The sequence below is a fragment of the Sphaerodactylus townsendi genome, linkage group LG09 (assembly GCF_021028975.2).
Source record: "Sphaerodactylus townsendi isolate TG3544 linkage group LG09, MPM_Stown_v2.3, whole genome shotgun sequence".
Classification (NCBI taxonomy): domain Eukaryota; kingdom Metazoa; phylum Chordata; class Lepidosauria; order Squamata; family Sphaerodactylidae; genus Sphaerodactylus; species Sphaerodactylus townsendi.
Genome location: NC_059433.1, coordinates 95,745,535 through 95,772,377, shown reverse-complemented (window position 1 = coordinate 95,772,377; position 26,843 = coordinate 95,745,535). Strand labels below are relative to the sequence as shown.

The 26,843-nt window shown below is 40.5% G+C and overlaps 1 protein-coding gene across 7 annotated transcripts in view; it reads left to right on the top strand.

The window, feature by feature from the left end:
- Nucleotides 1-26,843, top strand: part of ZFHX4 (zinc finger homeobox 4) — a 199,479-nt gene that overhangs the window by 168,515 nt on the left and 4,121 nt on the right. For 4 of the 7 annotated variants that reach the window (XM_048508478.1, XM_048508479.1, XM_048508475.1 and 1 more), the window contains 5 exons: nt 8,236-8,372; nt 9,113-9,313; nt 10,493-10,610; nt 11,192-16,570; nt 26,743-26,843. The exon at nt 26,743-26,843 is cut by the window's right edge and continues 4,121 nt beyond it. In XM_048508478.1, the coding sequence (XP_048364435.1) occupies nt 8,236-8,372; nt 9,113-9,313; nt 10,493-10,610; nt 11,192-16,570; nt 26,743-26,843 (5,936 nt within the window). The remainder of the gene's footprint in view (nt 1-8,235; nt 8,373-9,112; nt 9,314-10,492; nt 10,611-11,191; nt 16,571-26,742) is intronic. The other 3 variants (XM_048508480.1, XM_048508477.1, XM_048508481.1) reach the window with 2 other exon arrangements.

Sequence of the window (26,843 nt, the reverse complement as noted above, 5' to 3'; positions counted from 1 at the left end):
GGAATTTATCCAGATTTATATATTTGCATTGACAATATAACATGTTTCTGACATAGCTAAAGGGACCCTTTCCAAACACAGGGTGCAATGGAAATGTACCTTCATTATTGCAATAAAAATATCTTTTAATTCTATTTTAATTACAAAGAATATTGTATTACCTTTGATATTGTACCAACTTTGATAATTTTAGAATTATTTTGGATTTGAATAACATCATCTAATGTTAACTTGTCTTAACTGTAGTTTGTGCTTTAAGATTTCATAATTATAATTTAGATAATTATCATAGGTTCAGGTATAACAAAACCTGACTATTAAATGTTAAAACTCATGTATAATTAAGTATTTGGCACTAAATGCATTGAATTTTATCTGTTTCTGTATATGTGTTATGTTGGGACTGATTTTTGTATGCATAATTAGCTGTATAATGACAAACAATTTGTGATTAGAGCAAAGAGGCAGAAGAGGTATAAGTTATATACCAAATCAACAGACCAAATTATTGTACTACTTTCCTCATGGGGCCATAAACAGGTGCATAATGTTTATGATGTGGTTACCAAACAAGAATCACAAAGGCCCCTTCTGCACATTCAGATTAATGCACTTTCAATCAACTTTCAATCCACTTTGCAGCTCGATTTTACTGTGCGGAATAGCAGAATCCACTTGCAAACAATTGTGAAAGTGGATTGAAGGTACATTATTCTGTATGTGGGGAATGCGCCTTAGTGATTCTCCATGCCAAGACTGCATATCCCATATTGGCCTGACACATTCTCTACCAGGTGCGTTAATTCACCTAGTAAGCATAATACAAGCACTATATCCTGGCACATAGAGTGTATTCATATCTTGAGATAAGATGTAAAGCAACTAAGTGGCAGACAGTGTCCTTAGTCATTGCTACCTATGGTAAATGGCTACCAAAAATTGTTTATCAACAAAGCTCGCCTATACTGGCTACCAAATCACTAGTGCTACAACTGCCTTGACATTGCATAGCTGTATGGTTCCCCAGCACTGCCATAAGTGTGTGAAGTGGCATATACACCAGCACAGGGTTACGCTGTCTCTTGAGCCCTTTTGCCCTTCCCCCTCAGGATTGCACTGTTAATGATTCTCTATTCCAAGATTGCACATCCTATGTTAGTGTGACACATTCTCCAGAAGTTGAATTGATTCACTTGATAAGCACAGTGCAGATGTTACACCCTGGCACATGGAATGTCATGTGTTCATACATAGACATTTGAGATAAAATATGAAGCAACTGTAAGTGGCAGATGGTGTTCTTAGTTGCTACTGCCTATGATGAATGACTACTGAAGCTTATCTATCAGTGGCTCATAGCATACATATGTCATATAAGTAGGTTGTACTCTACAGAAAAGTCATGATTCACACCATTACAAATCTCCTTCTTAAATAATGCATTATCAGTTATATGAGTCGTGCACAAGTAACAAAGACCCTTCAGACTGCTGCTGTCTTGGCAACTGCTTCATCTGCAAAAGTTTAATGTTGGCTCAGACTCTTTACAGGAAACGTGACAAAATACTGAATCTACCCTGGAGTAAATTGTGTACTATTGTTGCTATAATACATAGATTATTATCCAGATCATTCCAGTGGCTCAAGCTACAGTATAGATGTCTTCTAATATATGAAAAATAAAAAGTTTTTTGTTTTTTTCTGAAGAAAAGATCACTGTCTCCCTTACATTCTACACACCCAGATCTGTTCAGTCATGGTGAAAATAAAGCCAGATGGATTACATTCTTGGTGGGTTATGTTTCATAAACACATGCATACACACTTTGCAAAAACAATCCTGAGCAGGTCTGGTCAGAATCCTACTCAGGTCCATTGACTGAGTTGTGAATTTTCACCTTAAAAAGCATTATTAGAATTGCACTGTAATCTAAGGCTGTTTCTGCATAGCGGCAGAAGCAGCTGTCCACAGGCATAATTAATAATGGAGTCACGAGACCATTCGCACGGTCTCGTGCAAGCAGTGACAAAGCTGTTGCTTACCTTGTCTTCCCTCCAAGGCTCTGGAGGGAGGAAATGGCATGCCCACGCTGCCCTTTGACCCGCGGGGGTTGGAGGGCAGCATGGGCGTGCTCCTTCTCCCTCCAGAACCTCAGAGGAAAGACAAGGTAAACAGCATATGCAAACAGGCAGCACCTGAAAGCAGTACCCGGTGGCCTTCGCACCAGGCCGACGGGAAAACTCTGCTTTTCAAAAAACATGCTCATGGAGCGTGTTTTGAAAACAGCATTTTTGCGCCGTTTGGGGGGGGGTTTGAGCATGACACTGCTCTGGAGCAGCGGCAGCTGTGTGAACAGCTCTCCAGGGACGATGTTTTTACTGTCCTTAGGGTGCTGTTTTTGAGTCATGCAGAAGCGGCCTCAGACTGAGCAATGTATGCGTTTAAATGGGGTGCAGCATTATTCTGCTATTGGTAATTTCTACACTTAAAAGTTTCATGTGAGCCATAGAATGTTTGGGTTTTGATCTGGAAATTTCAGTGATGCGCAGGCCCCATTCAAATGGCAGGATGTCTGGACACAATGCCACAGCTATGTAAACAAGCTTTCCCGCCACTGGAAAGACTCTGTTGGACTTAATGGACTTAACACCTCCAAAAAGGTATCATAAGTCCGAAGCCCTGGCTGCTGGTGCAATGAGAGCAAAGGCTGGGAGAAAGCTGACTGCCCCAGCTCTGCTGGTGGTGAGGGCACAGGGACACTGGCACACCATGTCCCACCACTAGTGAGGGTCACACATAGGTGGGTTCATCCCTCCACCAGGCCAAGTACCCCAAGAAGGGTGGATTCACCCCTCTCTTTTGATAGGGCCAACAGTCATCATCAAGAAGATAATATTGTTGTTGTGCCACTGGCATGTGGTTTATCAACCACAAAGGACTTCCTGGTGGAGTCAAAAGTATAGGGAGAGAGCAAGGTGCTTCTGTTGGGGTATGCATAAGATTTTAGAAATCATAAGGGGAAAATCTTAGTATGCTTACTGAAATATTTAATCTGCATATTAATAGCTTAAGAAGCCTAAACTAAAAACACTGTGAGCCAAAACATTTAACTATTTCATAAAATATCAGTAACATTTAAGTATTTCATAAAATAGTGGCAACATGAATTATAAATCACCCAATATGAATATTCCCACAAATCTTAAATACAAATGTCAGAGATGTAGTAAGTATCTTTAATAATATTTGAGATGCTATATCTTGTGATAATGGACCCTAACAGTGCAGTCCATGTGGGGGAGCAGTTTCACAATGGCTGGGGATGGCGCTGCCACTGCACAGCTGTGCTGCCTTGTAAAGGGTTTCAGGCAATGTGGAAAGCATGGAAAACTTAAAAAAACCTCCCTGACTAACCTGGAAATCCTGCTGCTGCCCAATGGGCTATGCCTCACTGAAATGTAGTTTAGTTTGCTGGGTGATGTAGGGGGCGTTAAGAACATAAGAACAAGCCAGCTGGATCAGACCAGAGTCCATCTAGTCCAGCTCTCTGCTACTCGCAGTGGCCCACCAGGTGCCTTTGGGACCTCACATGCAGGATGTGAAAGCAATGGCCTTCTGCGGCTGTTGCTCCCGATCACCTGGTCTGTTAAGGCATTTCTGGGCTGAAAGCCCTGTGGAAGCCAACTAAAATTGACTTTGTCCCAAAGAATGTGTATGAACTGCCCCATTACACTGGCACTTCCTGTAGCGGAGAGATGCCAGTGCATGCAGCAGCTTCTGGGTTCAGGTGCTGCGCAGTTGAGCAGCATTCTGCTGCAGGCATTATGGTCCCTTCACCAGCATATTTGCCCCTTTTGCCAGCGGAGTGCAACCCCACACTGCATCCATTACTCAATTCAGGCCCCCCTCGGATTGCACTGTATTACACTAGTGGTGCAATGCTAAATACACCCTTCTAAGACCAATGGATTTTAAAAGGTGTAACTCTGGCCCTTTCCACACAGGCACTGAGCGGGGCAGCATCGGCAGAAACAATGCTGGCGCTGCCCCCCGGGACCATTTGCATGGACGGTCCCGGCAGGGGCACAGGCGACGGCGCAACCTTCGTACAGGCTGCGCTGTCCCCGAATGCCTTCCCTTCTCTTGGGTGCCGGCACATCGCAGGGGCCAGAGGACACACACCCCTGGCCTGAGCGACGGCTCTGGAGTCGCAGGCCAGGGGGGGTGTCCCCTGGCCTCTCCAACGCTCCAGAAGTCAGGAGAAGAAAGTAAGGCGTTCAGGGAAGGCGGGGGGGGGGTAGCGCCTTCCACCCACTGCTGTTCACACAGCAGTGGGTGGAAGACGCCACTGTTGAAAAACAGTTCAACAGTGGCATCTTCACGCTGCTTGAGCATTCCCAGCATGGCACTTTTGCATTGCAGCAGTGTCTGCTGTGTGAGCGCCACCCCAGGGATGGTGCTTTTAGCGTCCCTGGGACACTGTTATCCGCCCATGTGGAAACAGCCTCTGATTAGGATTGCATTGCAAATGGAAGAGAGTCAGTTTTGAAAATACTGTACTATTAATAATCCAAAACAAGTTGGTTCTAATTATTATAAAAAGAGTTAGCTGGGCAGAAATTTATAAAAAAAAATATAGCATGTTCTCTAAATCACATTTAAGTAGTCATCAGAATAGAATTTAGGATTTATTTTAGGAACTTCACTGATATGGCACTGTATGTATAAGCCGTTTCTTAAAGGTTTTTTGCACAGAGTGGACCCCAGAATTATAATAGAAAAGATGTTATTAATCAGACCCCATATACCTTTATATATTTTAATCTCATCAATTCATTGTGAAGTTAAGGTATCTATCAGTAATGAAATTGAGGACTGTTTCAGTTCAGTTGATGTTGTTTTCACTGCTACTGATCCATGCCTCAGGTTCTGAGCCCAAGCTCCCACTACAACATTAGACTTGAGGGAGTGTGATTCTTCCTTTGTGTGTGCAGGGAGAGAGAGCATTCTTTTTGATCATGCATGATGATGAATGTATTTGGCACATATTCCTTTGGTTATATTAAGTAAGTACTAACTACTGTGTCTGTTAGGTTTGTAAGACTCAAGATCGGACACTGGAGATCCTAAATAATCACTTTCTTCCTCTCTGAATCCTCTGTGGTAGGAAGGAGAAAATAGGGAGGGAAGGAGATGTAGAGTTAATAAAGCCGTTTTAGAGTTTATATTTTAGAGCCAGACATGAAGCAAATGGTGAAAAATTCCTTTTCAAACAAACTTATTTTAAAAATTGTTTAGTTAATTCAGTTCCGTTCACCCACCAAGAATTCATACTTCAATAGAACTGAGAGAGTGGTGAGTTCTGTTGGTGTATGTAACTCTGTGAGAATGGCTTCTGTGCAAACTCTAAAAGTGCGGTAGTGCTGAAAGAATGGATGGATTGATTCTGGTAACAATTTTGTTACAAATAAACATTTTCTGAATGGTTGGATCGCTTCTGTATTAACTAACTTAAAAACTAATGCTGAAGGGGAGAAGAATGGATGAATTGGTACTGTTGTTGATAAAATTGCTTCTGTTTGCACCGGGGAGTATATAACCAGAAGGCATCTGAAGTTTATCTTTTCCAGTTCACTGGCCTAAATTGAGAAAAGGCCATCTGCACATATGAATAAGAAATATTTTACAGATAAATCTGGATATTCGTGGCTGTTCTGTTGGAATGCTCAGTTGTATACACTTAATGGGTAGTGATGGATGCCAGGGGACAGAAGAGAGAGGGAGGAGCAAGAGAAGTTGTGCTTTCAGGACAGTTTGTCCTCTTGAGATAATCCAGGAAGAACTAACTATATTTCACTCAACTAAGCACAAGCATATCTTGCAAACGTCCATTGAACTGTAGTGGTATGTGGTACAAAAGGCCATAAAGAGGGGCTACCTTTCAGGAATAACACTGACCTTTTAACAGGTTATGGGACAGATAGTTTGGTTATTTAGAGAAAAACATTAACAACCTACAAGACGTTCCTTGGCGCCCGCCATTTTAAAATTTCACACATGCTGCCATGTACCTTGCAACTCAGTAATTCTCTATTAATCTATTGCTGAAGGGTAGAACCTGGGATTGTTTGTTATGGCTATTGGTCAGAAACTTAAGGAGTATGAGTAATATATTGGTGTTTTCCTGATTGTGGAAGAAACTGTTCTTCCATAAGCTTGTCAATTAATTTTTGTTGGCTGTTCATTGATTTCATTTAATTTCATTTTAAAAAACTTAATTGAAGTGCTGATTTGCAGAGCTATTAAGGGATATTATTTTGCCATAAATGGATAAAAAGGGTTCTTCCCCCCCCCTTTTTTTTTCTTTTGTTTTGCGCAATTTAGAACTGCCTTACAACAAGGCTTGGCTTGCCTTTGGAATGACTGAGATATACATCACTTAGCTTGAAAATTATTATTTTTCTGAAAATAATATTATTATTTCAGTACGTTAAAGTTTTTAAATTTATACTGTTGAACCTAGCCAGCTTTTTTGTGGAACCTCACTTAATTTTGTCCTTCAAACACTTACACTTTAGTTCCCGTTGAATGTATTTTTTTGTTTATGCAGATCCCATGGTCCCCAGCAGAGCCTTTTCAGTGGTGAAAGAGGACCTGCTCCTTCCTTTTGCATATCAGAAAATCTGGTTGGATCCAACCAATTTGCACTATTTAAAGGAAATAAAATTCTGCACATATTCATATTAATAATTTTATAATTTCCGAAAAAAACAAATGTGCCAGGAATTCATTGTATCTACCAATTCTGACTTGTGCATTTTTAAGATTTAACATGTTAAAAGAATAACATACATTGTATTATGTGTAGCAGTGCATTTTAATATTTTCTTTGCAACATACTGCTATACTTGAAAAATGACTGCACAAAAAAGATCTCTGACTCATTTTTCAAAATGAACAGTAAAAATAAAACACTTAACATGGTATAGTTATAGTGCAGCTATTCTTCTCCTCTGTCCTTTTTTCCAAAGTCCCAATATCAAGCAAGAATTTTAAGGATTTTTTCCCCCAGTGTCAGCCATGACTTCATTTTAAAATTAAAACTAGACTATTGTACAATGAGATGGAATTTGTTCATTTATATGAACTCTATGTGGATTTTAAAAATCAAGATAAATCTTCATGCACAGCATACAGTCAGATTACCCCTCGACAATATATTTACATTGGGTCTGATAGCAATCAATGGTTTAGCTTCATTGCATTTCAAGATGTATTTGCCCCCAGTTGTCCAGTGATAGTGTCCTCACCCTGGAAATAATTTAGTTGCAAATTGACTGGAAGATGGTGAAAATTGAAAGTTAAAATTAGAAATACTCATAATAAACAGCAGAAAAAAGGTCAGATGATTCCACGCTATGATGAGATTGGAATGGCAGCCTGAGGCCAGTTGGTCGCGAGATGTGATGTGATTACGCCTACCCACGCTGTTGCTGTAATATCCAGCCTAGCAGAAGAGATTATCTGGCAAATTGACGCTGGAAAGAATTTTCTTCTGGACTGGGAAATTAAAATTGCACTCCTTTCTTTGATGTGTGCAAGCCTGGCCACATTAGGCAGCCAGTTCAGACTGAATATTAACTATATCATTTAATAATGCTATTATAATTGTCTTCCAAAAATAATACTATCATTGCATTTAAATACAGTATACTATCTTTATTAAAAATTCTGTGCAAAGTAAAATCACGTATCTTAGTATACAATCATGTGTTATTTGTCAATGCAATCCAATCTTTTTTTTATAATATTGTAGTATTAGGGCTTAAGGTTAAAAATGCCCTTTACCTATTTTAGAGAAACAAAGAAAAATTAAGTGTTAGCACATTCATTATTTTGCAGAACAAAGAATTGAGGGTGTAAGTTGATTAATTTAATGTGGTATAAACATTCAGACCAAGATGCTAGAGAGAGCTAGTTATTGATTAATCTTTTAAGGCAACATAAGGTTATCTAAACAAGAGAGAAGAGTACATTTTTAATGTATTTATAGAGTCTGCTCTGCTTCAAAGATAAGTGTGCTGTCACCTTTGTACCTGTTCAGTTTCAAAAATAGTTTTACTTGAATAAGTAGCCTGCAATATTTTAAATTACAATGAGACCCTAAGAGGTCACAATCAGAGTAACCTAGTAACAATGTCAGCTATTTATAACATGTTCTTACATTTTTGAAGCAGGAATAAGCACAGCAGAGAAGGAACCAAAAGTAAATATTGCAGCAGGGGAACAACCACTACTTCCAACTAAAGAAGAAGATGGTGCACCCAAAAAGCCTAAACTGTCTGAGGACAACAAGTTTGGTCATGAACAGGTAAAGAGAAGTTTTACATCTTGGCTGTTTTATGCACTGACCCCTTGATGTCACAATTTGTTTCTCTGACAATTATGTCACACTAGTTTACCATCTGGTTTGTCCTTGTTGGGACCGGCCAGATTTTGTTAAAAAGCCTCCTTGACCTCATCAGTATAATGAAGACAAAATGGTTCAAATTTTTACAGGATTCAAATCCATATGTTAAAACTAATTACCATATTGCTGTCTGCACAAACTATTTGAAAACCAAATAGAAAACCAAAACAAGCCCTAGAAAATCAAACTAGAGTCTGGAAAAGTCTAGAAGTATAAACTTTTGTGCCAAATTATCTCAAACTTTTTAAATGTCATGATCAGATACTTTTTGCCATAATGATCTTCCTTTCCACCTGGGGAGTTCTTGGCCAGTTCAAATATAGTATGCCATAAAATAACAGAAGCCATTAGATAAATATATGAAGAAGCCCACTAAAGTAATATCCACCATCATTGTGCTGCCTTACTGTAACTTGTGACACACTTTGAACCTTCTGAACCTTTTGTTCTCTCGTATTAATTGTATGTCTTGGGCAACAGGAGAAGATAATGATGAAGCAATGAGAGCTTGTAATCTCAGGAAAGAGGCAAAAAGTAAAATCTGTGTTGTCTAAGGGGTAGTATTATTGGGTTCTAATTATTTTCCTGCTTATTAAATGTGCTTTGTCTAATGGGCTGAATTTCTGTTGGATATTTTTCAGTTTTACCAGTGTCCTTACTGTAACTACAATAGCAGGGACCCCAATCGTATCCAGATGCATGTCCTGTCACAGCATTCTATGCAGCCTGTAATCTGCTGTCCCCTCTGCCAGGATGTCCTGAGCAACAAAATGCATCTCCAACTGCATTTAACCCATTTGCACAGTGTGTCACCTGACTGTGTGGAGAAACTGCTCATGACAGTAAGTGTTTAAACACTGATGTGCATTTGCCAAGTCCATGTACATAACTGATGCCCGATACATTCTGGCACCAAAACTAGAGCTAGATACTGAGAATCAGGGCTCCTGGGATCTCTTCCTCATTCTGCCGATAATTTGGAGCATCCTTTTGGCCCATTCAGTTAACCCAAATGTTCAAAAACACAAAATTCTGAAGCTCTCATAAAATTGAACCTCTCAAGATCAAAGCACTCGCCTCTGTGTCTCCATGCACAGTTTATACTGAATCTACTGACATATTTTATCATGGAAGGAATGTTGTGTCTGAATTTACTGTAAAGTGTCATGTGAGAGCTACAAGAATCAGTGCAAAAATGACAAAAGGCTAAAGCTTTTTTTTGGATTGTCCCATGTTTTGAAATCTGATTGTAAAATCTCTGTTGTCTAGAATGTACAATTACATTACCTTCTAGAAACTCTCCTGGACTATCAAGGACAGTAAAAGATGCTCAGAAGTGTTTTAAAAGTTATGACAATATCTTTAAAATCGCAAGGATGAAATGTAGCTGAGGATTATTGATCCAACCTACTAATGCAGGAACCCCATGTCAAAAGCATAAGCATAATTTTGGCCATAATTTAGTAAACATTTCCCTTAATCCTGTTCCAAACAAGAAAAAAGGATCTCCCCAAAATTTAAAGTATACCCACTGTGTTGACTTGATTATGTATGTGAGGTTGAGGTTAAACTGGATTTCACAGAGAAGTAAAGCCTGACCCACAAACTTTTTAGTTTATATCAGTGGTTCTCAACCTGTGGGTCGGGACCCCTTTGGGGGTCGAAAGACCCTTTCACAGGGGTTGCCTAAGACTCTGCATCATTCTCCATCTGTAAAATGGATAAATGTTAGGGTTGGGGGTCACCACAACATGAGGAACTGTATTAAACGGTTGCTGCATTAGGAAGGTTGAGAACCACTGGTTTATATGTTCATGGCAAGTAAAGGATAACATGAGCTTTCACTTTATTGCTAGAGCATGTGTGTTAGTGATATTCAGCCCTATCCAGTTTCCTTTGGCTACGTGGGAATTTAAAGAGTAATCAAGCTGTTAGTTTTAATTGACCATGTGTGGTAAATGTCACAAATTATGCTGTTATCTTCCTAAGTCCAAAGTCATTTCTGACTCTCTCTTTTTTAGGTTCCTGTACCAGATATGATGATGCCTAATAGTATGCTACTGCCAGCAGCATCTTCAGAGAAATCTGATTGTGATATCTCTGCAAATCTGATAGCTGAGGGTTCTGGGAAATATTCAGGTATTGCAACAAAAGGCCAGGCCTATACAATCTAAGCAGTAGTGTTTTTTTTTTATACGTATATATTTTTTTCATTTCGGATATAGTTACATTGCACTGTTTTTCTTTGGTGCACAGTGTCATAAAGGTATTTCCCCATAAAAGTTTGAAAAAATGTGGGGAGGGAAAGAGGTTAAATCTGTTCTAATGTTCATGTTCTTTGTAAATAAGCTTTCTAAGTCAATCTCCAGCACCTGAAATTTAGCAATATTGCCCAGCAGGAAAATATTTTTGCCCTGTTCTTTGAGAATTTTTGTTTATGATCATCAAGAAACACTGATAGTAAGGGAACTATGTTTTTTAATTGATTTCTCTGAAACAAAGATCTTATGTGTAAAATTTAAACACATGAAACATATACTGGAATATATATATATACTGGAATATATACTGGAACATATATTGCAAATAGCTGCAGCTGGTTCCAAAGAGATATTCAGTTATCTGTGGGTATACTGAAGATCCTCATTCATTTAGCATACACTTTATATAATAAAATACTACAGGGCCTAAATATATTTTTTCACTTTTTTTTTAACTAGGTGAAAGTCCTCCAGAGGAGAAGAACATCCCTGGGCTTGAAGAATCAAAAACGGGAATGGAAATTAAAATAGAGGAACAGAAGCCACTCAAAGAATCTACTGAAATGCCAGAATGGAACAAGAACAGCAGCAAGGATATAAAGATCATCGAATCACTGCCAGATCAGTTGAACGAGCAGCAGAAGAGGCAGCCGCTTTCGGTTTCTGATCGCCATGTCTATAAATACCGTTGTAACCATTGTAGTTTGGCTTTTAAGACTATGCAGAAGCTTCAAATACATTCCCAGTATCACGCGATCCGGGCTGCTACCATGTGTAGCCTTTGCCAACGTAATTTCCGTACATTCCAGGCTTTAAAAAAACATTTGGAAGCAGGCCACCCAGAACTCAGCGAAGCTGAAATTCAGCAGCTATGTGCATCTTTACCTGTAAATGGTGAACTCTGGGCAGAGAGTGAAAGTATGGCACAAGATGAACATGCACTAGACCAGGAGATAGAAAGAGAATATGAGATGGACCAGGAAGGTAAAGCAAGTCCTGTAGGAAGCGATAGTAGCTCCATTCCAGATGAAATGGGCTCAGAACCAAAGCGGACCTTACCTTTTAGAAAAGGGCCAAATTTTACTATGGAAAAATTTCTAGATCCTTCTCGCCCATATAAATGTACAGTGTGCAAAGAATCCTTCACTCAAAAGAACATTCTTTTGGTCCATTATAACTCAGTTTCACATTTGCATAAACTGAAAAAGGTGTTGCAGGAAGCGTCCAGTCCTGTCCCTCAAGAAGCGAACAGCAGCACTGATAACAAACCCTACAAATGCAGCATTTGTAATGTTTCTTATAGCCAAAGTTCAACACTGGAAATCCATATGAGATCTGTACTTCATCAAACCAAGGCAAGGGCTGCAAAATTAGAACCAAGCAGTAATACAATGAGTGGAAGCAGCATAGCAGGGAATATTAATAGCCCAAGCCAAGGGATAGTGGACCCTACAAGCTTACCAGCAGCTAACAACAAGGAAACCCATATAGATGCCAAAGAATTAACTAAAAAGCAAGCTTCTGAATTGGTTTCTGCTCAGCCTACACATCATCCTCCCCAGTCACCAGCACAACTTCAAATGCAACTCCAGCATGAACTGCAACAGCAAGCAGCTTTCTTCCAGCCCCAGTTCCTGAATCCAGCATTTTTGCCTCATTTTCCTATGACGCCAGAGGCACTGTTGCAATTTCAACAGCCACAGTTCCTTTTCCCATTCTATATTCCTGGGACAGAGTTCAGTTTGAGCCCTGATCTGGGCTTGCCTGGTTCTGCTGCATTTGGGATGCCTGGAATGGCAGGTATGGCAGGCTCACTTCTAGAAGACCTAAAACAACAGATGCAGACTCAACACCATGTTGGTCAAACTCAGCTACAGATACTACAACAACAAGCACAACAGTATCAAGCAGCACAGCCTCAGATTCATCCACAAAAGCAGCAGCAGCAGCAAAATAGTAAGTTGGTGAAAACAGAACAAAACAATATATTAAGTGCAGAGTGCCAGATGATGAAGGATACACCATCCTATAGGGAATCAGAAGAGATTTCTGAAAAGCAAGAAAAACCAAAGCAGGAATTCACAAGTGACAGTGAAGGACTAAAAGAAAACAAAGATGTAAAGAAACAGAAGAGTTCCGAACCAGTCATTCCACCCCCTAGAATTGCTTCTGGAGCAAGAGGAAATGCAGCCAAAGCACTGTTAGAAAACTTTGGCTTTGAGCTGGTTATTCAGTACAATGAGAACAGACAGAAGGTACAGAAGAAAAACAAAGCTGGTGATTGTGAAAATACTGACAAATTGGAGTGTGCAGCATGTGGTAAATTATTTTCAAACATTCTGATATTAAAGAGTCATCAAGAACATGTTCATGGCCAGTTTTTTCCATACACTGCACTAGAAAAATTCGCTCGTCAATACAGGGAGGCTTATGACAAGCTTTATCCAATTTCACCATCTTCTCCAGAACCACCGCCCCCTCCACCGCCCCCTCCACCTCAGCCTACAACTCCTTCACAGCCTCCTTCAACTAGCTCTGGAAAAATTCAAAGCATGACTCCCACTCCTTTACAAGCACCACCACCAACTCCTCCACCACCACCTCCTCCTCCGCCTCCTCCACCACCTCCACCACCACCTTCTGCACCGCCACCAGTACAGCTGCCGGTTTCATTGGATCTTCCCCTTTTCCCCCCAATTATGATGCAGTCAGTGCAGCATCCAGCATTGCCTCCACAACTTGCCCTGCAGCTACCCCCGATGGATGCTTTGTCGGCAGATCTAACTCAGCTTTGTCAACAACAGCTAGGATTGGATCCCAATTTCCTGCGGCATTCTCAGTTCAAGAGGCCTCGTACAAGGATCACAGATGACCAGTTAAAAATCTTGAGGGCTTATTTTGATATTAACAATTCTCCAAGTGAAGAGCAGATTCAAGAAATGGCTGAGAAATCTGGCCTTTCCCAAAAAGTTATCAAACATTGGTTCCGCAATACCCTATTCAAAGAACGGCAAAGAAACAAGGATTCTCCATACAATTTTAGCAACCCTCCCATAACAGTTTTGGAAGATATAAGAATTGAACCACAGCCCAGTTCGTTAGAACATTACAAATCTGATTCAGCTTTCAGCAAACGGTCATCTAGAACCAGATTTACTGACTACCAGCTTAGAGTTTTACAAGATTTTTTTGACACAAATGCTTACCCAAAAGATGATGAAATAGAGCAACTTTCCACGGTGCTTAACCTACCTACACGAGTGATTGTTGTATGGTTCCAAAATGCACGACAGAAAGCTCGTAAAAGTTATGAGAATCAAGCTGAAACTAAAGATAATGAGAAGAGGGAGCTCACCAATGAGAGGTACATTCGAACAAGCAACATGCAGTATCAATGTAAGAAGTGTAGCGTCGTTTTTCCTAGAATTTTTGACTTAATTACGCATCAGAAAAAGCTGTGTTATAAGGATGAGGATGATGATGCGCAAGATGAAAGCCAAACAGAAGATTCAATGGATGCTACAGATCAAATACTTTACAAGAATAGCACATTTTCAGGTCCTTCTGACTCATCAAAAAGTGTGACTATAACAACCACCACTACAAGTTCCGGCTCTGGTTGCAGTACTCCTTTAATGCCATCACCCAAACCAGAACCTGAAAAAACTTCTCCAAAACCTGACTCAACAGAAAAGCCAAAGCAAAATGATAGCATACCTAAGCAAGTGGAGACTTCCTCCCAAGGCTCCAAATCAGTTCAGTCTGCTCCAACAACCTCTTCTGATCCACAGCCCTCAGCCTCTCAAACACAGCAACAGAAACAGTCCCAAATTGGAGGAAGACCACCTTCTGCGTCACAGTCTACAATCATTCCTTCCAGCCCTCTAACAATTTCACTGACTTCTCTTCAAAATAGTCTACCTCCTCAGTTATTACAGTACCAATGTGACCAGTGTACTGTTGCCTTTCCCACTCTAGAACTTTGGCAAGAGCACCAGCACATGCATTTCTTAGCAGCTCAAAATCAGTTTCTTCATTCTCAGTTTTTGGAAAGACCCATAGATATGCCCTATATGATATTTGATCCTAACAACCCTCTGATGACAGGACAGTTGCTGAGTAGCTCTTTAGCTCAGATGACTCCACAAACAAGCTCAGCTCACACAGCTCACCACTCTGCTTCCGTTTCTGGCTCGCTTAAGCGAAAACTAGAGGATAAAGAGGATAACAACTGTAGTGAAAAAGAGGGAGGAAATAGTGGCGAGGATCAGCACCGAGACAAGCGATTGCGAACGACCATTACTCCAGAGCAACTGGAAATACTCTATGAAAAATACCTTTTGGATTCTAATCCTACCAGAAAAATGCTTGATCATATTGCACGTGAAGTAGGACTCAAAAAAAGGGTTGTGCAAGTCTGGTTTCAGAACACAAGAGCTCGAGAAAGAAAAGGACAATTCCGTGCAGTGGGTCCGGCACAGTCTCATAAAAGGTGTCCGTTTTGCCGAGCATTGTTTAAAGCAAAGTCGGCTTTGGAAAGTCATATTCGTTCTCGGCATTGGAATGAAGGAAAACAAGCCGGTTATAGTTTGCCCCCAAGTCCTTTGGTCGGCACAGAAGATGGAAGGGAAAGCCCACAAAAATACATGTTTTTTGATTATCCATCACTTACAAAGATTGATTTATCAAGTGAAAATGAATTAGCTTCTACGGTCTCAACTCCTGTTAGTAAAACTGCAGAAATGTCACCGAAAAATCTTTTAAGTCCTTCTTCCTTCAAAGCAGAATGCAACGAAGACATTGAGAATCTGAGTGCTGCTCCTGCTGATGGTGGATATGATCACAATAAAACTGATTTTGATGAAACTTCTTCAATTAACACAGCAATTAGCGATGCCACAACAGGAGATGAAGGAAATAATGAAATGGATAGTATGACTGGTAGTTCAGGAGATGTAAAATCTACATCATCTCCTAAAGAGCCAAAAAATATTATGAATGACAGTTTGCCAAAAAACACAAACATGCCTAATATGATGAGCAGCGATGACAAGTTTCTGTTCTCCCTGAGTAGCCCATCAATACATTTCAGTGACAAAGATGATCAAGACCAAAGTGTTTACATTACTGATGATCCTGATGATAATGCTGATCGCAGTGAGACATCAAGCATCGCAGATCCAAGTTCACCTAATCCATTTGGAACAAACCCCTTTAAATCCAAAAATAGTGATCGGCCAGGTCACAAGCGATTTCGTACACAAATGAGTAACCTACAGCTTAAAGTCTTGAAGGCTTGCTTTAGTGACTATCGGACTCCAACCATGCAAGAATGTGAAATGCTAGGAAACGAGATTGGCCTGCCCAAACGTGTCGTTCAGGTTTGGTTTCAGAATGCTCGAGCAAAAGAAAAAAAATTCAAAATTAACATAGGGAAGCCATTCATAATCAATCAAAATGCAACTGATGGATCAAGACCAGAGTGTTCTCTGTGTGGAATAAAGTATTCGGCACGTTTGTCTATAAGAGACCATATTTTTTCCAAACAACATATTTCAAAAGTGCGAGAAGCTGTGGGAAGTCAGCTGGACCGGGAAAAAGACTATTTAGCTCCTACAACTGTTAGACAGCTGATGGCACAGCAAGAATTGGATCGTATTAAAAAGGCTACAGATGTTCTAGGGTTAACTGTACAGCCACCAGGCATGATGGACAGCAGCTCCCTTCATGGAATTAGTTTGCCAGCAGCTTACCCAGGACTCCCTGGCCTTCCTCCAGTTCTTCTGCCTGGAATGAATGGTCCATCTTCCTTACCTGGATTTCCTCAAAGTTCAAACAGTAAGTAAACAGGCAGTGTGGGGATTGTTACTATTATTGAGGAACAGGGAACTGGTGTTTTAGTCTTGTCCAGATATCTCAGAATACATGGTAGTTATGAGTCTATGCATTAGGAAAATACTGTAAATGAAAGCTGAAATAATTAATCAAATGTCTGTAATGTGAAGATCACTTTCAAAAATAATTTTATACAAATTTAGGAAATATGCATTACTTCCATTTTTATATATTATTACTATACTTATTGTTAGCCTTTTTTTAAAAAAAGTTTAATTTTGATGAAGTATCCGGGGCAGAGCATTTATAGCAATCTTTTATAAAATAGTTGAACCATCAAAAAATTGATCTTTTTTGTAAATATTTGCTTTCTAAACTACAGTAGCAATTTATGGATAGATTCGAGTTGGAAGATTCACTGCCTCAGAGACCTAATTATTTTTAAGATGGAGTCACTGATTAGCCTTCATTCCCTAAGCTGTGTCCCTTACAAATACAGAATACATTTTTAAAGCTGTGAACCCCTATTAAATGTGCAGATTTCCTCTAATAACATATTTATTAAAATGTATAAAATGTTTAACTTTACTCATAATAGCTACAGACTTCCTATTTTTTTTCTAAGTGACAGCCAAATGATTCATTGGAGACTACATGTGGAAATAGCCTTCTCTACTCAGATTAGGCTTACAAAGGCACAAAAGCCACTTGTTCTTCAGAAACTTTCAAGTTGGGCAGAACAAATGAGCATACTGCACCAGTCTTCATATTCATTCATCCTTGTCATTTATATCATTTGCTGAGGATCAGAGTTGAGCCCTCAAGAACAATAATAAAAACTTACTATATGATGCACACTAAGATGGCACACTAAATCTCTCCTAATCTTCTCTTTTGGCTGAAGAATGCCAGAAGAAATTTTAGTGCCCTTATTAATACCAGTAAAATTTTAATCACAGTTTTTGATTCCAACCCTTGAGTCCAGAGGCTTACTAGGGGGGAAATGGCGCCCGGAGACAAATTGTCTCCAGGATGCCCCCCCCGGCATTGCCCCCACCCCCAGCTTTGCCCCCTAATGCCTTCAGGCTCCAACCCCCACTGCCCTTGACCCCGACCATGTCACCATGGACATGGGCAAGGTCTAGGGTGCCCACCTCCCCCCAGACTCCCCCTGCTGGCTGGGCTCCCAGCCGGTAGCCTGCAGTCTTTTCTGGCCTGCAGTCCCATCCCTTCCTGCTCCCCAAGCCCCACCTCCGGCCTCAGTGCTTATAAAAGCAGGTCTCCAAGGTCGGGACTGCAGTCTCTTCTGGCCTGCCTGGAGGGGAGGTCAGAAGAGGCTGCTGGCTGGGAGCCCAGCTGGCGGGGGGGGAAGAAAGGGAGGGGGAGTCCAGGGTGGGGTTGAGGGCGCTTGGAGGTAGCAGGAAGTCCTGCTGCCTCATAGTTTTTGGGTGCCTCAACTGACACGGACGGGGTCGAGGCATGTGAAAACGAGGCGGCAGCAGGACTTCCTGGTCATGTGGGGGGCCGATTTTCCATGCTCCACGTGACCAGAAGAGTGGCACCCGGGGACAAGGGGTACTCCTTGTTCCTAGGTAGACACGCCACTGGTTGAGTCTCTCTGAACTCCCTGTCTAATAGTCTAGATCAGGGGTCTGCAACCTGCGGCTCTCCAGATGTTCATGGACTACAAATCCCATCAGCCCCTGCCAGCATGGCCAGTTGCTTTGCCAATTGGCCATGCTGGCAGGGGCTGATGGGAACTGTAGTCCATGAACATCTGGAGAGCCGCAGGTTGCAGACCCCTGGTATAGATCAGCCATTTTCTGCTGAAGGAAAACAATGTGAAATTGGAAACATGTACCTAACAGCTTAAGAATGTAAAAGTTGCCATGTGGGATGAAACTCGTTGTCTATCTAGTTCAAATTATGCTCCACACAGTGGTAAAATAGTTGCTCTAGTGGGTCAGTAAACAGGACATGGAGATTAAGGTTTTCACAGTGGCATTTCCACTGGTATTCAGAGATTGTATTGCGTCTGAGAGGTTATTTTTAATCACATGGCTGGTAGCTACTGATATTCCTATCCTTTATGAATCTAGTGACCGTGTGTGGCCTCAACCCTGCCACCCATAGTGGACTGGTGCTATACATGTCTATTCAAGGAAGCATCTCAGAAATTGTTGGGAAGAATAGAATGGCCTCATCTTCTCCTCTTTTCCCCATCTGTCAATTTGTGGATAGCATTGTATGACTTTAGTGATACCTTGAAAAAAATCCAGAATGCTTTTTTCAGTGTTGTGTCCACTGATTGATCTGAGATAGCCCTATGTTGTCCAAACCTTATTTATTTTCTTTTGTGATTTCTTCAGGCACACATCTGTGTGCTTGACTTTTCAGTTTTCTAGAATGGGGTCAAAGTCCATAAGCTGCTTCAGTTCTAAATATAAGACAAAAATTTTACATAGTTATTTCTGCAGACCATCTGACAGCCTCATACTTCAAGTAGGAATTGCTATATTGTAAATTGGCTTTAGATTACAAAAAGTTCCTTGCAAAGGTGAGAACAGGTTCAGCTTTGTAACCATCTTCTTCAGGCAGCCCAAAAAACAACCTTTTTTTATTGAGTGATCCTTAAAGCTCTGGGAACCCAACTGCTGGGCCAATCCTAGCAGAAAGACTGAAGAATCACTGGAAAGGGAAGAGTGCTTTTGCCAGTAATTTTTAGGACTGTAACAGAGTGCATACTCTCCCCTTGAGGACTCATGGAAGAGGGGATATCTTGCATGCTTTCAGCTCCAAGTCTCCTCACTGCCATGTTTACTGCAACCCGGGTGATCAGAGGTCTGATCTTGGAGTGCAAAGTCTGCCAGATGTGCTTTCCACTCCAAATTCACCCATATGAATTAATAAGTATTGGTCATGGGAACTGCCCCTTTTATCCTATCTACTGTCACCTCTGCTGCTGCTTCTCTCTCATTCCTTGCAACTCTTTCTCCATACCACCTCCCTGTTGCAGCCTTTTGCACTGTGATCTCACTCTCTCTTTTGCTTGCTTACTCTACTGTATTAAAGGTTTGGAGTAGTTCCATAAGTCAGTGAGATAATCCATCTGAAAGTAACCTACATTCTGTGGGGTTTGCACCATCACTAACCACCTGATGCATATATTTATATTGAATATAGTTTCACAGTACAAATCGCCCCCATCACAGTACAAATCGCCCCCATTTCCCATTCAGTTTTTGTTGCCCTGAAAATATATTTATTTATTATTTATTAGCAAGATTTTTACCCCACCTTTCTGCTCCCCTGGGGTCACCAAAGTGGCTAACAAAGTAAAACATGCAAATGAAAATCTTATATCTCAAAAGCCACTAACACAAATGTGTCATTAAGACAAGTTAAAACTAGAACTTTAAGTAAGTACAAAAAATATAAACAACATTAAAAAGTTGGAGAGGAAGAAGGGATCACTGAGAAAATGCCAAGCAAACCAGAACGTTTTCATCCACTGTTGGAAGATAGCAACAGAAAGGGACATGCAAATCTCCCTGTGGAGAAACCTCCAGAGTTTTGGTGCCACTACTGAGAAGTTTCTCTCCCGAATTGCCACCCACCTAACTTCACAAGGTGGGGGCAGCTGAAGTGGACCTGTTGAAGATGAACACAGTGATTGGGTAGGTTCATAAGGGAGCAGGTGGTCCATGAAATATGTTGGTCCCAAACCATACAAGGTTCTACATTTCAACACCAACCCCCAGAATTGTACCAAAAAACAATTGGGAGCCATTGTAGGTGAAGCAAGACTAGAATAATATATAAACCACTCCAGTCAGTATCCTAGATGCAGCATTCTGTACCAACTGAAGTTTCCGAACACTTTTCAAGGATAGTCCAAATACAGAGCATTGCAGTAATCTAACCTAAATGTAAGAGTGCATGACCCACAATGGCCATATATTTCCTGGCCAGGAAGGGCCACAACTGGGTAATCAGTCTAAGCTGTTAAAAGGTACTCCTGGCCACCGCTTCCAGCTGCTTATCCTACAGTAGTAGGCCTGGGTCCAAGAGCACCCCCAGACTACAGACATATTTTTTCAAGGAGAGGGCAACCCCATTCTGTATGGTTAACATCTTAAGTGTTGTGTTAGACCTTCTGCTCACCAGTAGTACTTTTGTTGGGATTAAGCTTTAGTTCATTAGTCTGCATCCACTCCAGAACTGCCTCTAAGCACCAGGGTTTTTACAGCCTCCCTGGGTCAGCCAGAAGTGCAAGATAGAGCTGAAGGTCATCCACATATTGATGATAACCCAACCTAGATTTTGGATGATCTCACTTAGTGGTTTCATGTAGATGTTAAAAAGCATAGGGGAAAGACAGAACCTTGCAGTGCCCCCAAAGTCCAAGAGGCTGAACAGCAGTCCCTCATCATGACCTTCTGAAATCTTCATTCGAGGTAGTACCAGAACCACCAAGTAATGGTGCCTCCCAATCAGAAAGATGATCCAAAAGGATACCATGATTGGTGGTGTCAAAATGCCACTAAAAGGCTCAGGAGAATCAAGAACGTTGCACTCGCTCTGTCCATCTGCCTGCACAGGTAACCCACAGGATGGTTTCAGTCCCATAACCAGGCCTATAAACAGTTTGGAAAAGATCCCAATAATTTGCCTCATTCTTCTGTATCTTTCCAGTGCCTCTGATCTGTGTAGCGGAAAAATAGAACAACAATACTAATCTTACATCTGTTAAAATCTTTCTCAGAATTTCTTTAATGTATTAATTTAATGCTTATTTCTGATATTTGTCATATCTTATTAATCCTCTTTTAACAACCCCTTGTTTTGCTGTGGGCAGTGGTTCACATCTGTGTTTGATGCAAATCAAAATCTTCTTGTAACTGATCCTTCTTGTAATCCTCTAATTGGTTTAGTTTTCTAACCTTGTAAAATGTTTCAAAATATTTTACAATTGCTTCTTCTTGCTCCCAAGGGTTTTTCCACCATATACTCAAAGCATGGTGCATATATCTCTGAATGTAAATGTCTAATGTTTTTGATATTTCCTCTTTATGCTGTGATCAAATACACATAGAATTCATCTTTTTTTTCTTCAAGCATATTCCTCTCATTTAATTAAATATTTGCATAAATGCTGGCAGAACTGGAATCTTTCATTGGCAAAAACCTGTTTTCCAGGTTCTTGAGGAGTGCATGCTATATTTCACATGGCATTTATGCCTAATAAAGGTTTACTGTACTGTACTATTTCACATGGCTAAGTTTGCTTTTTAGAATTACAAAAAAAGAGAGCTCTTTTTATGATGTGGAATAGCTGCTTTTTATGAGCTGACGTCTTCAGACTTCTCCAATAAGATTGTGCATTACAACATCCTAATTTTTTTGAAAAGTGTTTAAACAATCTCATAAAGTTCAGAATTCACAAAGCTAGTTCAATATACTAGTCCATGAAAGTCCATTTGAAGCAACCCAAACAAGTAAAAGCAGATTTGATCATTAACTCACATCAAAGGAGTCTGACGTTCATAGAAACATAAGGAATTAAAATGACAGTGTGAAACTATCTGTAAGTGTGTTGACAAGCTAGAATGGGTGCTTTTTGTTCTGTGAACTGTGCCTTTCGTATTAATTGGAATTTGTGACTGGGCCAATACACTAGAACTACTAACAGTATGAAATGGAAGCAAATGAAATCCTAATCCCAGCCAACTAAATGATAGGTATGCAAGGAATTTCCACACATTCTTGCAGAATCCAGGTTTCTTATGAGCTCAGGATGCCAAAATAGTGAATGTGCTTAACTCAGGTTTACTGCCTGTTCTAGTGCCTTGTGTGTGCTGCAGTCAATTCATACAAGTCCGATTAGTTTCTTCTACCACCTCTGCAATAATTAATATAATATCTATTGTGACTAATGCCTTCTGTTAATCTTCAATATATTTCAGAATGCTAGTGCTTCACTTTGCTTTTAACCTCACTGTGACCTCATGGTTATACCTTCGTTCAGTTACTTTTGTTGTTTCCCGCACACGTTCTGTAATCTGCCTGTAAATTTGATATAACTGCAAAACTGACGTTTGGATGTCAGATCAGGCAGAACGTTATATGAAAAGCCAAAGAAGGGACCAAATAAATTCTCCGAGTAGTTTGTTGTACACATATAACAGAATTAGAAACAAAATTTGCCAGTTTAATGCTATAATAACTGATGTTTTTATGTCATACTGTTCCATGGCTGATATCCTAAATATGGGCCAAAGGCTTTTTAAACTTGTTTTCATAAATTTTCTATTTCCTGACAACGTATTTTGGTTTGCCATCATTAAAGGATGACATCATTAAATGTTTGCTTGTTAAATCTATTGCCTAAATTCTAATTGCTTGATTTCTAAGCAGCGCTTCATTCCTATGCACCTCAGTATTGACGATTTGAACACCATTCTTGCCCTCTAAATTAGTTCTCCCATGTAATCTGTCCTCAGTTGCAGAGCCCCAGGCCTGCCTCTCTTATCCTCTTACAGATGCACTCATCCAAACACATGCTTTATGCCTACCATCCTTTGAATATTAGAGTTTATGTCCTCATTTCTTTAAGCAACCTTGTTTGTCTCTGCAAGTAGCTTCTTAAAATTCCTTTTCTCCAGCGGGCCATCCCTTGGTTTACTAGCCAATTATACATATCATAGTCATTGCTACAAACGCTGCTCGGTAGTTGGTATTTTGAAGTATTACAAGGATTCCTTCATCCTTAAGTTTGCGTCAACCCAAAAAGAATCAGCCCATTTGTATGTTCTTTCTCTATTGCATTACAGTTGCAAGATTGAATCCATGAAAGAACTCCTGCACTGCTGGACCACCATGCATTATTAAACAATCCTGTGCATGTCAACTTGGAATTAAGTCCCACTGAGTTCAGTGGAGCTTACACTGAAGCTCACATGCCTAGGATTGCCATCCACAACTAGCTTCCCTCGTTGACCCACAGTTGCCCAACTAAGTTCCACTAGCCATAGCCAGACCACATTCCAGCACTTTGATAGTGGAAACTTGTTTCTTTTAAAATGTTTATTTTTTTATTGCAGCTGCTAGGGTTGTCAGCCTCCAGGTGGGGGCTGCAGTTCTTCCAAAATTACTACTGATTTTCAGACTACAGAGATCAGTCCTCCTGGAGAAAAACAGCAGCTTCAGAGGGTGGACTGCATGACATTGCTATCTCCTCCCCTCCCCTAATAGGATCTTCCCCCAAATCACCAGGAATGTCCCTACCTGAAGTTTGCAGCCTTAGCAGTTGCAGATAGCGGATTCCTAGCAAGGACGTAGGTAAGGGTTTTTTCCCAGGTCTAACCCCCCATTATATGTGCAAAGCTCCGGCCCCCGTTTGTGGGTTTTTTGTATTTTAAGTGTTTTTTTCAGTTTTTGGCCTGCAGGGGGTGCAGTTTTTAGGCTAGCAGCACCACAATTTCAGGGATTTTTTGGGAGACTCTCCTGATGACACCCCCCAGGTTTGGTGAGGTTTGGCTCAGGGGGTCCAAAGTTATGGATTCCCAAAGGGGGTGCCCCATCCCCCATTGTTTCCAATGGGAGTTAATAGGAGATGGGGGCTACACCTTTGAGGGTCCATAGCTTTGGACCCCCTGAACCAAACTTCACCAAACCTTGGTGGTATCATCAGGAGAGTCTCCTAAAGATACCCTGCAAGTTTGGTGCTGCTACCTTAACAATTGCATCCCTGACAGCAGGCACTCCCCAAATTTCCCCAGATTCTCCTTTTAAATCCGCTCCCTTCAGCATGGATTTAAAGGGATAATCTGAAATCCCCAGTTTAAACATTGAAAGTGATGCTGTTTCAGGGTGGGGGATAATCCACCCCAAAACAGCAACACAAATCCAAATCCATGGCTGGGTGCTGTGATGCTGGAATCCACCCCCAAACAGCAATACTTTCAACGTTGTTTTAACTGGGGACCCCAGATTCTCCCTTTAAGGTGGATTTAAATGGAGAATCTGAGCTCCCTAGTTTAAACACCATTGAAAATGGTGCTGTTTGGGGGTGGATTCCAGCATCACAGCAGCCGGCCATGGGTGTGTGTGCAAAACTCAGATTTTGCACCAGGCTCCATTTTCCCTAGCTACGCGTCTGCCCAGAGGGGAGGGCAGAAGGTACTGCCGGCTGGGAGCCCAGCTGGTGGGGGGGTGTAGTGGGTGAGGCAGGGGAGTCTGCCATTCCTGGCCTCAGAGAGCTTTTATAAGTACTGAAGCAGGGGGAGGGGCTTGGGAAGGCGTGGTCACGCCTCCCAAACCCACCTCATTAAAAAATCTATGCCTTCATCCCTGATTCCTAGAAAAACTTTAAAAGTGGGGAGGGGGTTCTCTATTGTGCTTCATCATAGTAACTGAGTCATAGCTGCTTCCTTTCTTCATTTTCCCACGATTTTATTTCCCCAATTTAATTAGACCAAAGAACCTGTTTTATTAGATGGATACTTCAATTTGTCAATCTTTATAATTACTGAATTTCTCTGGTGAAAACCTAGTGATATATCATTCCAGAGAAAGAGTAAATGTAGCCTAAATCAAAAACAGAATCAGAAATCCACAAAGCATCAACATAGAGAAAAAAATTTCCCATTCTTATTTTCTAACAATTTGCTATGGAGGCAACATATACTAGGGCTGCAGTGTTTAATTGTTAATTTAGTAAAACCTTTAGCTAATCAATCTGTCAAAAACAGTTTTAATCAATGAGGGCAATTTTTAGAAAGTATGTGTATGTTTACTGTGGGGGCTATTTGTTATATAATATGAAATGAAAAAAAGAAAATACTAAAGATGTCCAAGTTTATTTAATAAGTTAATAAGTTTATCAGTTAAAGAGGAGTTGATTTATGAACTAACATTATATAATGGTTTGACAGCCGTAAGTGTTACAGTTTTGGAAATCAGATCTACATAAGTTCATTGATTGGAGGGAGTCGTTTAAGCAGACCTGGTTTTGGGATAGGAGTCATCAAGTATATTGGATATATGGTGGCCAGTTGGTTTCATGTTATTTTGAAAACAGAACTTCAAAGTCACCTCAAAACAGCTTTCGCAATAGAATCTTGACTCATCCAACACAACTCCCATCTAAAGTCTTCCGACTGAAACTTGATCTGTGGGAGATCCATCTAGCACTTTGAGAGAGGTTTGCATTTAAAAACCCTTCCCCAATATTGTCCTGAGGCAAGGCACTATGAACATTTTTAAAGTCCCCTGTATTGTGGAATTTTAGAAAAAGTACATCCATTGTTTTGCTATTGAAACAAAAATAAGTAACCCATTCAGAACTTGTTGCTTGTGTTTTTTAAAAAAAGCATTTTAAAGTTAGAACTTTTCAGCATTCAAAAGAATAGTTTTGAAATGATTCCATTTTTGTTTGTTTCTATGAAACAGCATAGCTGCACTCATCTGCAAAACCAGAATGAAGAAAAATAGTTACTCTTCAGAAGTGGCCTTTTCATGCTGAAAAAGTATATGATATTTTGTTTAGCTTTTTAGCGTACAAACTGTTCTTACCAAAAGAGTTTATATCCTCCCTTATCCATTTCAGGAAACTGGGAGGAGAAAATTGGTTTATCACCAAAGTTTGATGGAATTGGTTTATCACCAAATTGGTTTATCACCAAAGTTTGATGGAAAGCAATCAGAACAAAACTCTAAGAATAAAGATCTAACAGAATGGACTTGAGGAAATCTGCTCTTCTCAATATTTTTGATGATAATTCTTAACATTTGAGCACATGTCACGTATTCCAAGATCTGTGTTTTCTCCACTGTATCAGAGTACAATTACCGTGCAAGGTCAGGTGCTGCTGTTCCCGGCCTGATACTATTGAGGGTGGAGGGAAAGAGAATGTTGACTTCCTTGCAGGTTTGTGTCTTGAGGTGGCATTTGGACTGGAGATTTCCCAGTTCCAAGCTTGCACTCTTTACAACAACTTACACAAACAGGAAGGGCAGAGTTCAAACAAATTAAGATAGAGCTCTATTTCATAATTTGCATATCTCTTTTTTCATGTGTAGATTAGAATTTATTTAATAGGTAGTGCTTTGAGATTGCATATGGATGTTAAATTGTACACTTATAATGGTTGTTATTTCTGTTGTGTTTTCAGCTTTAACATCACCCAGCGCAGGCATGCTTGGGTTTCCTACTTCAGCTACTTCGTCTCCTGCCCTATCTCTCAGCAGTGCCCCTTCCAAACCTTTGCTGCAG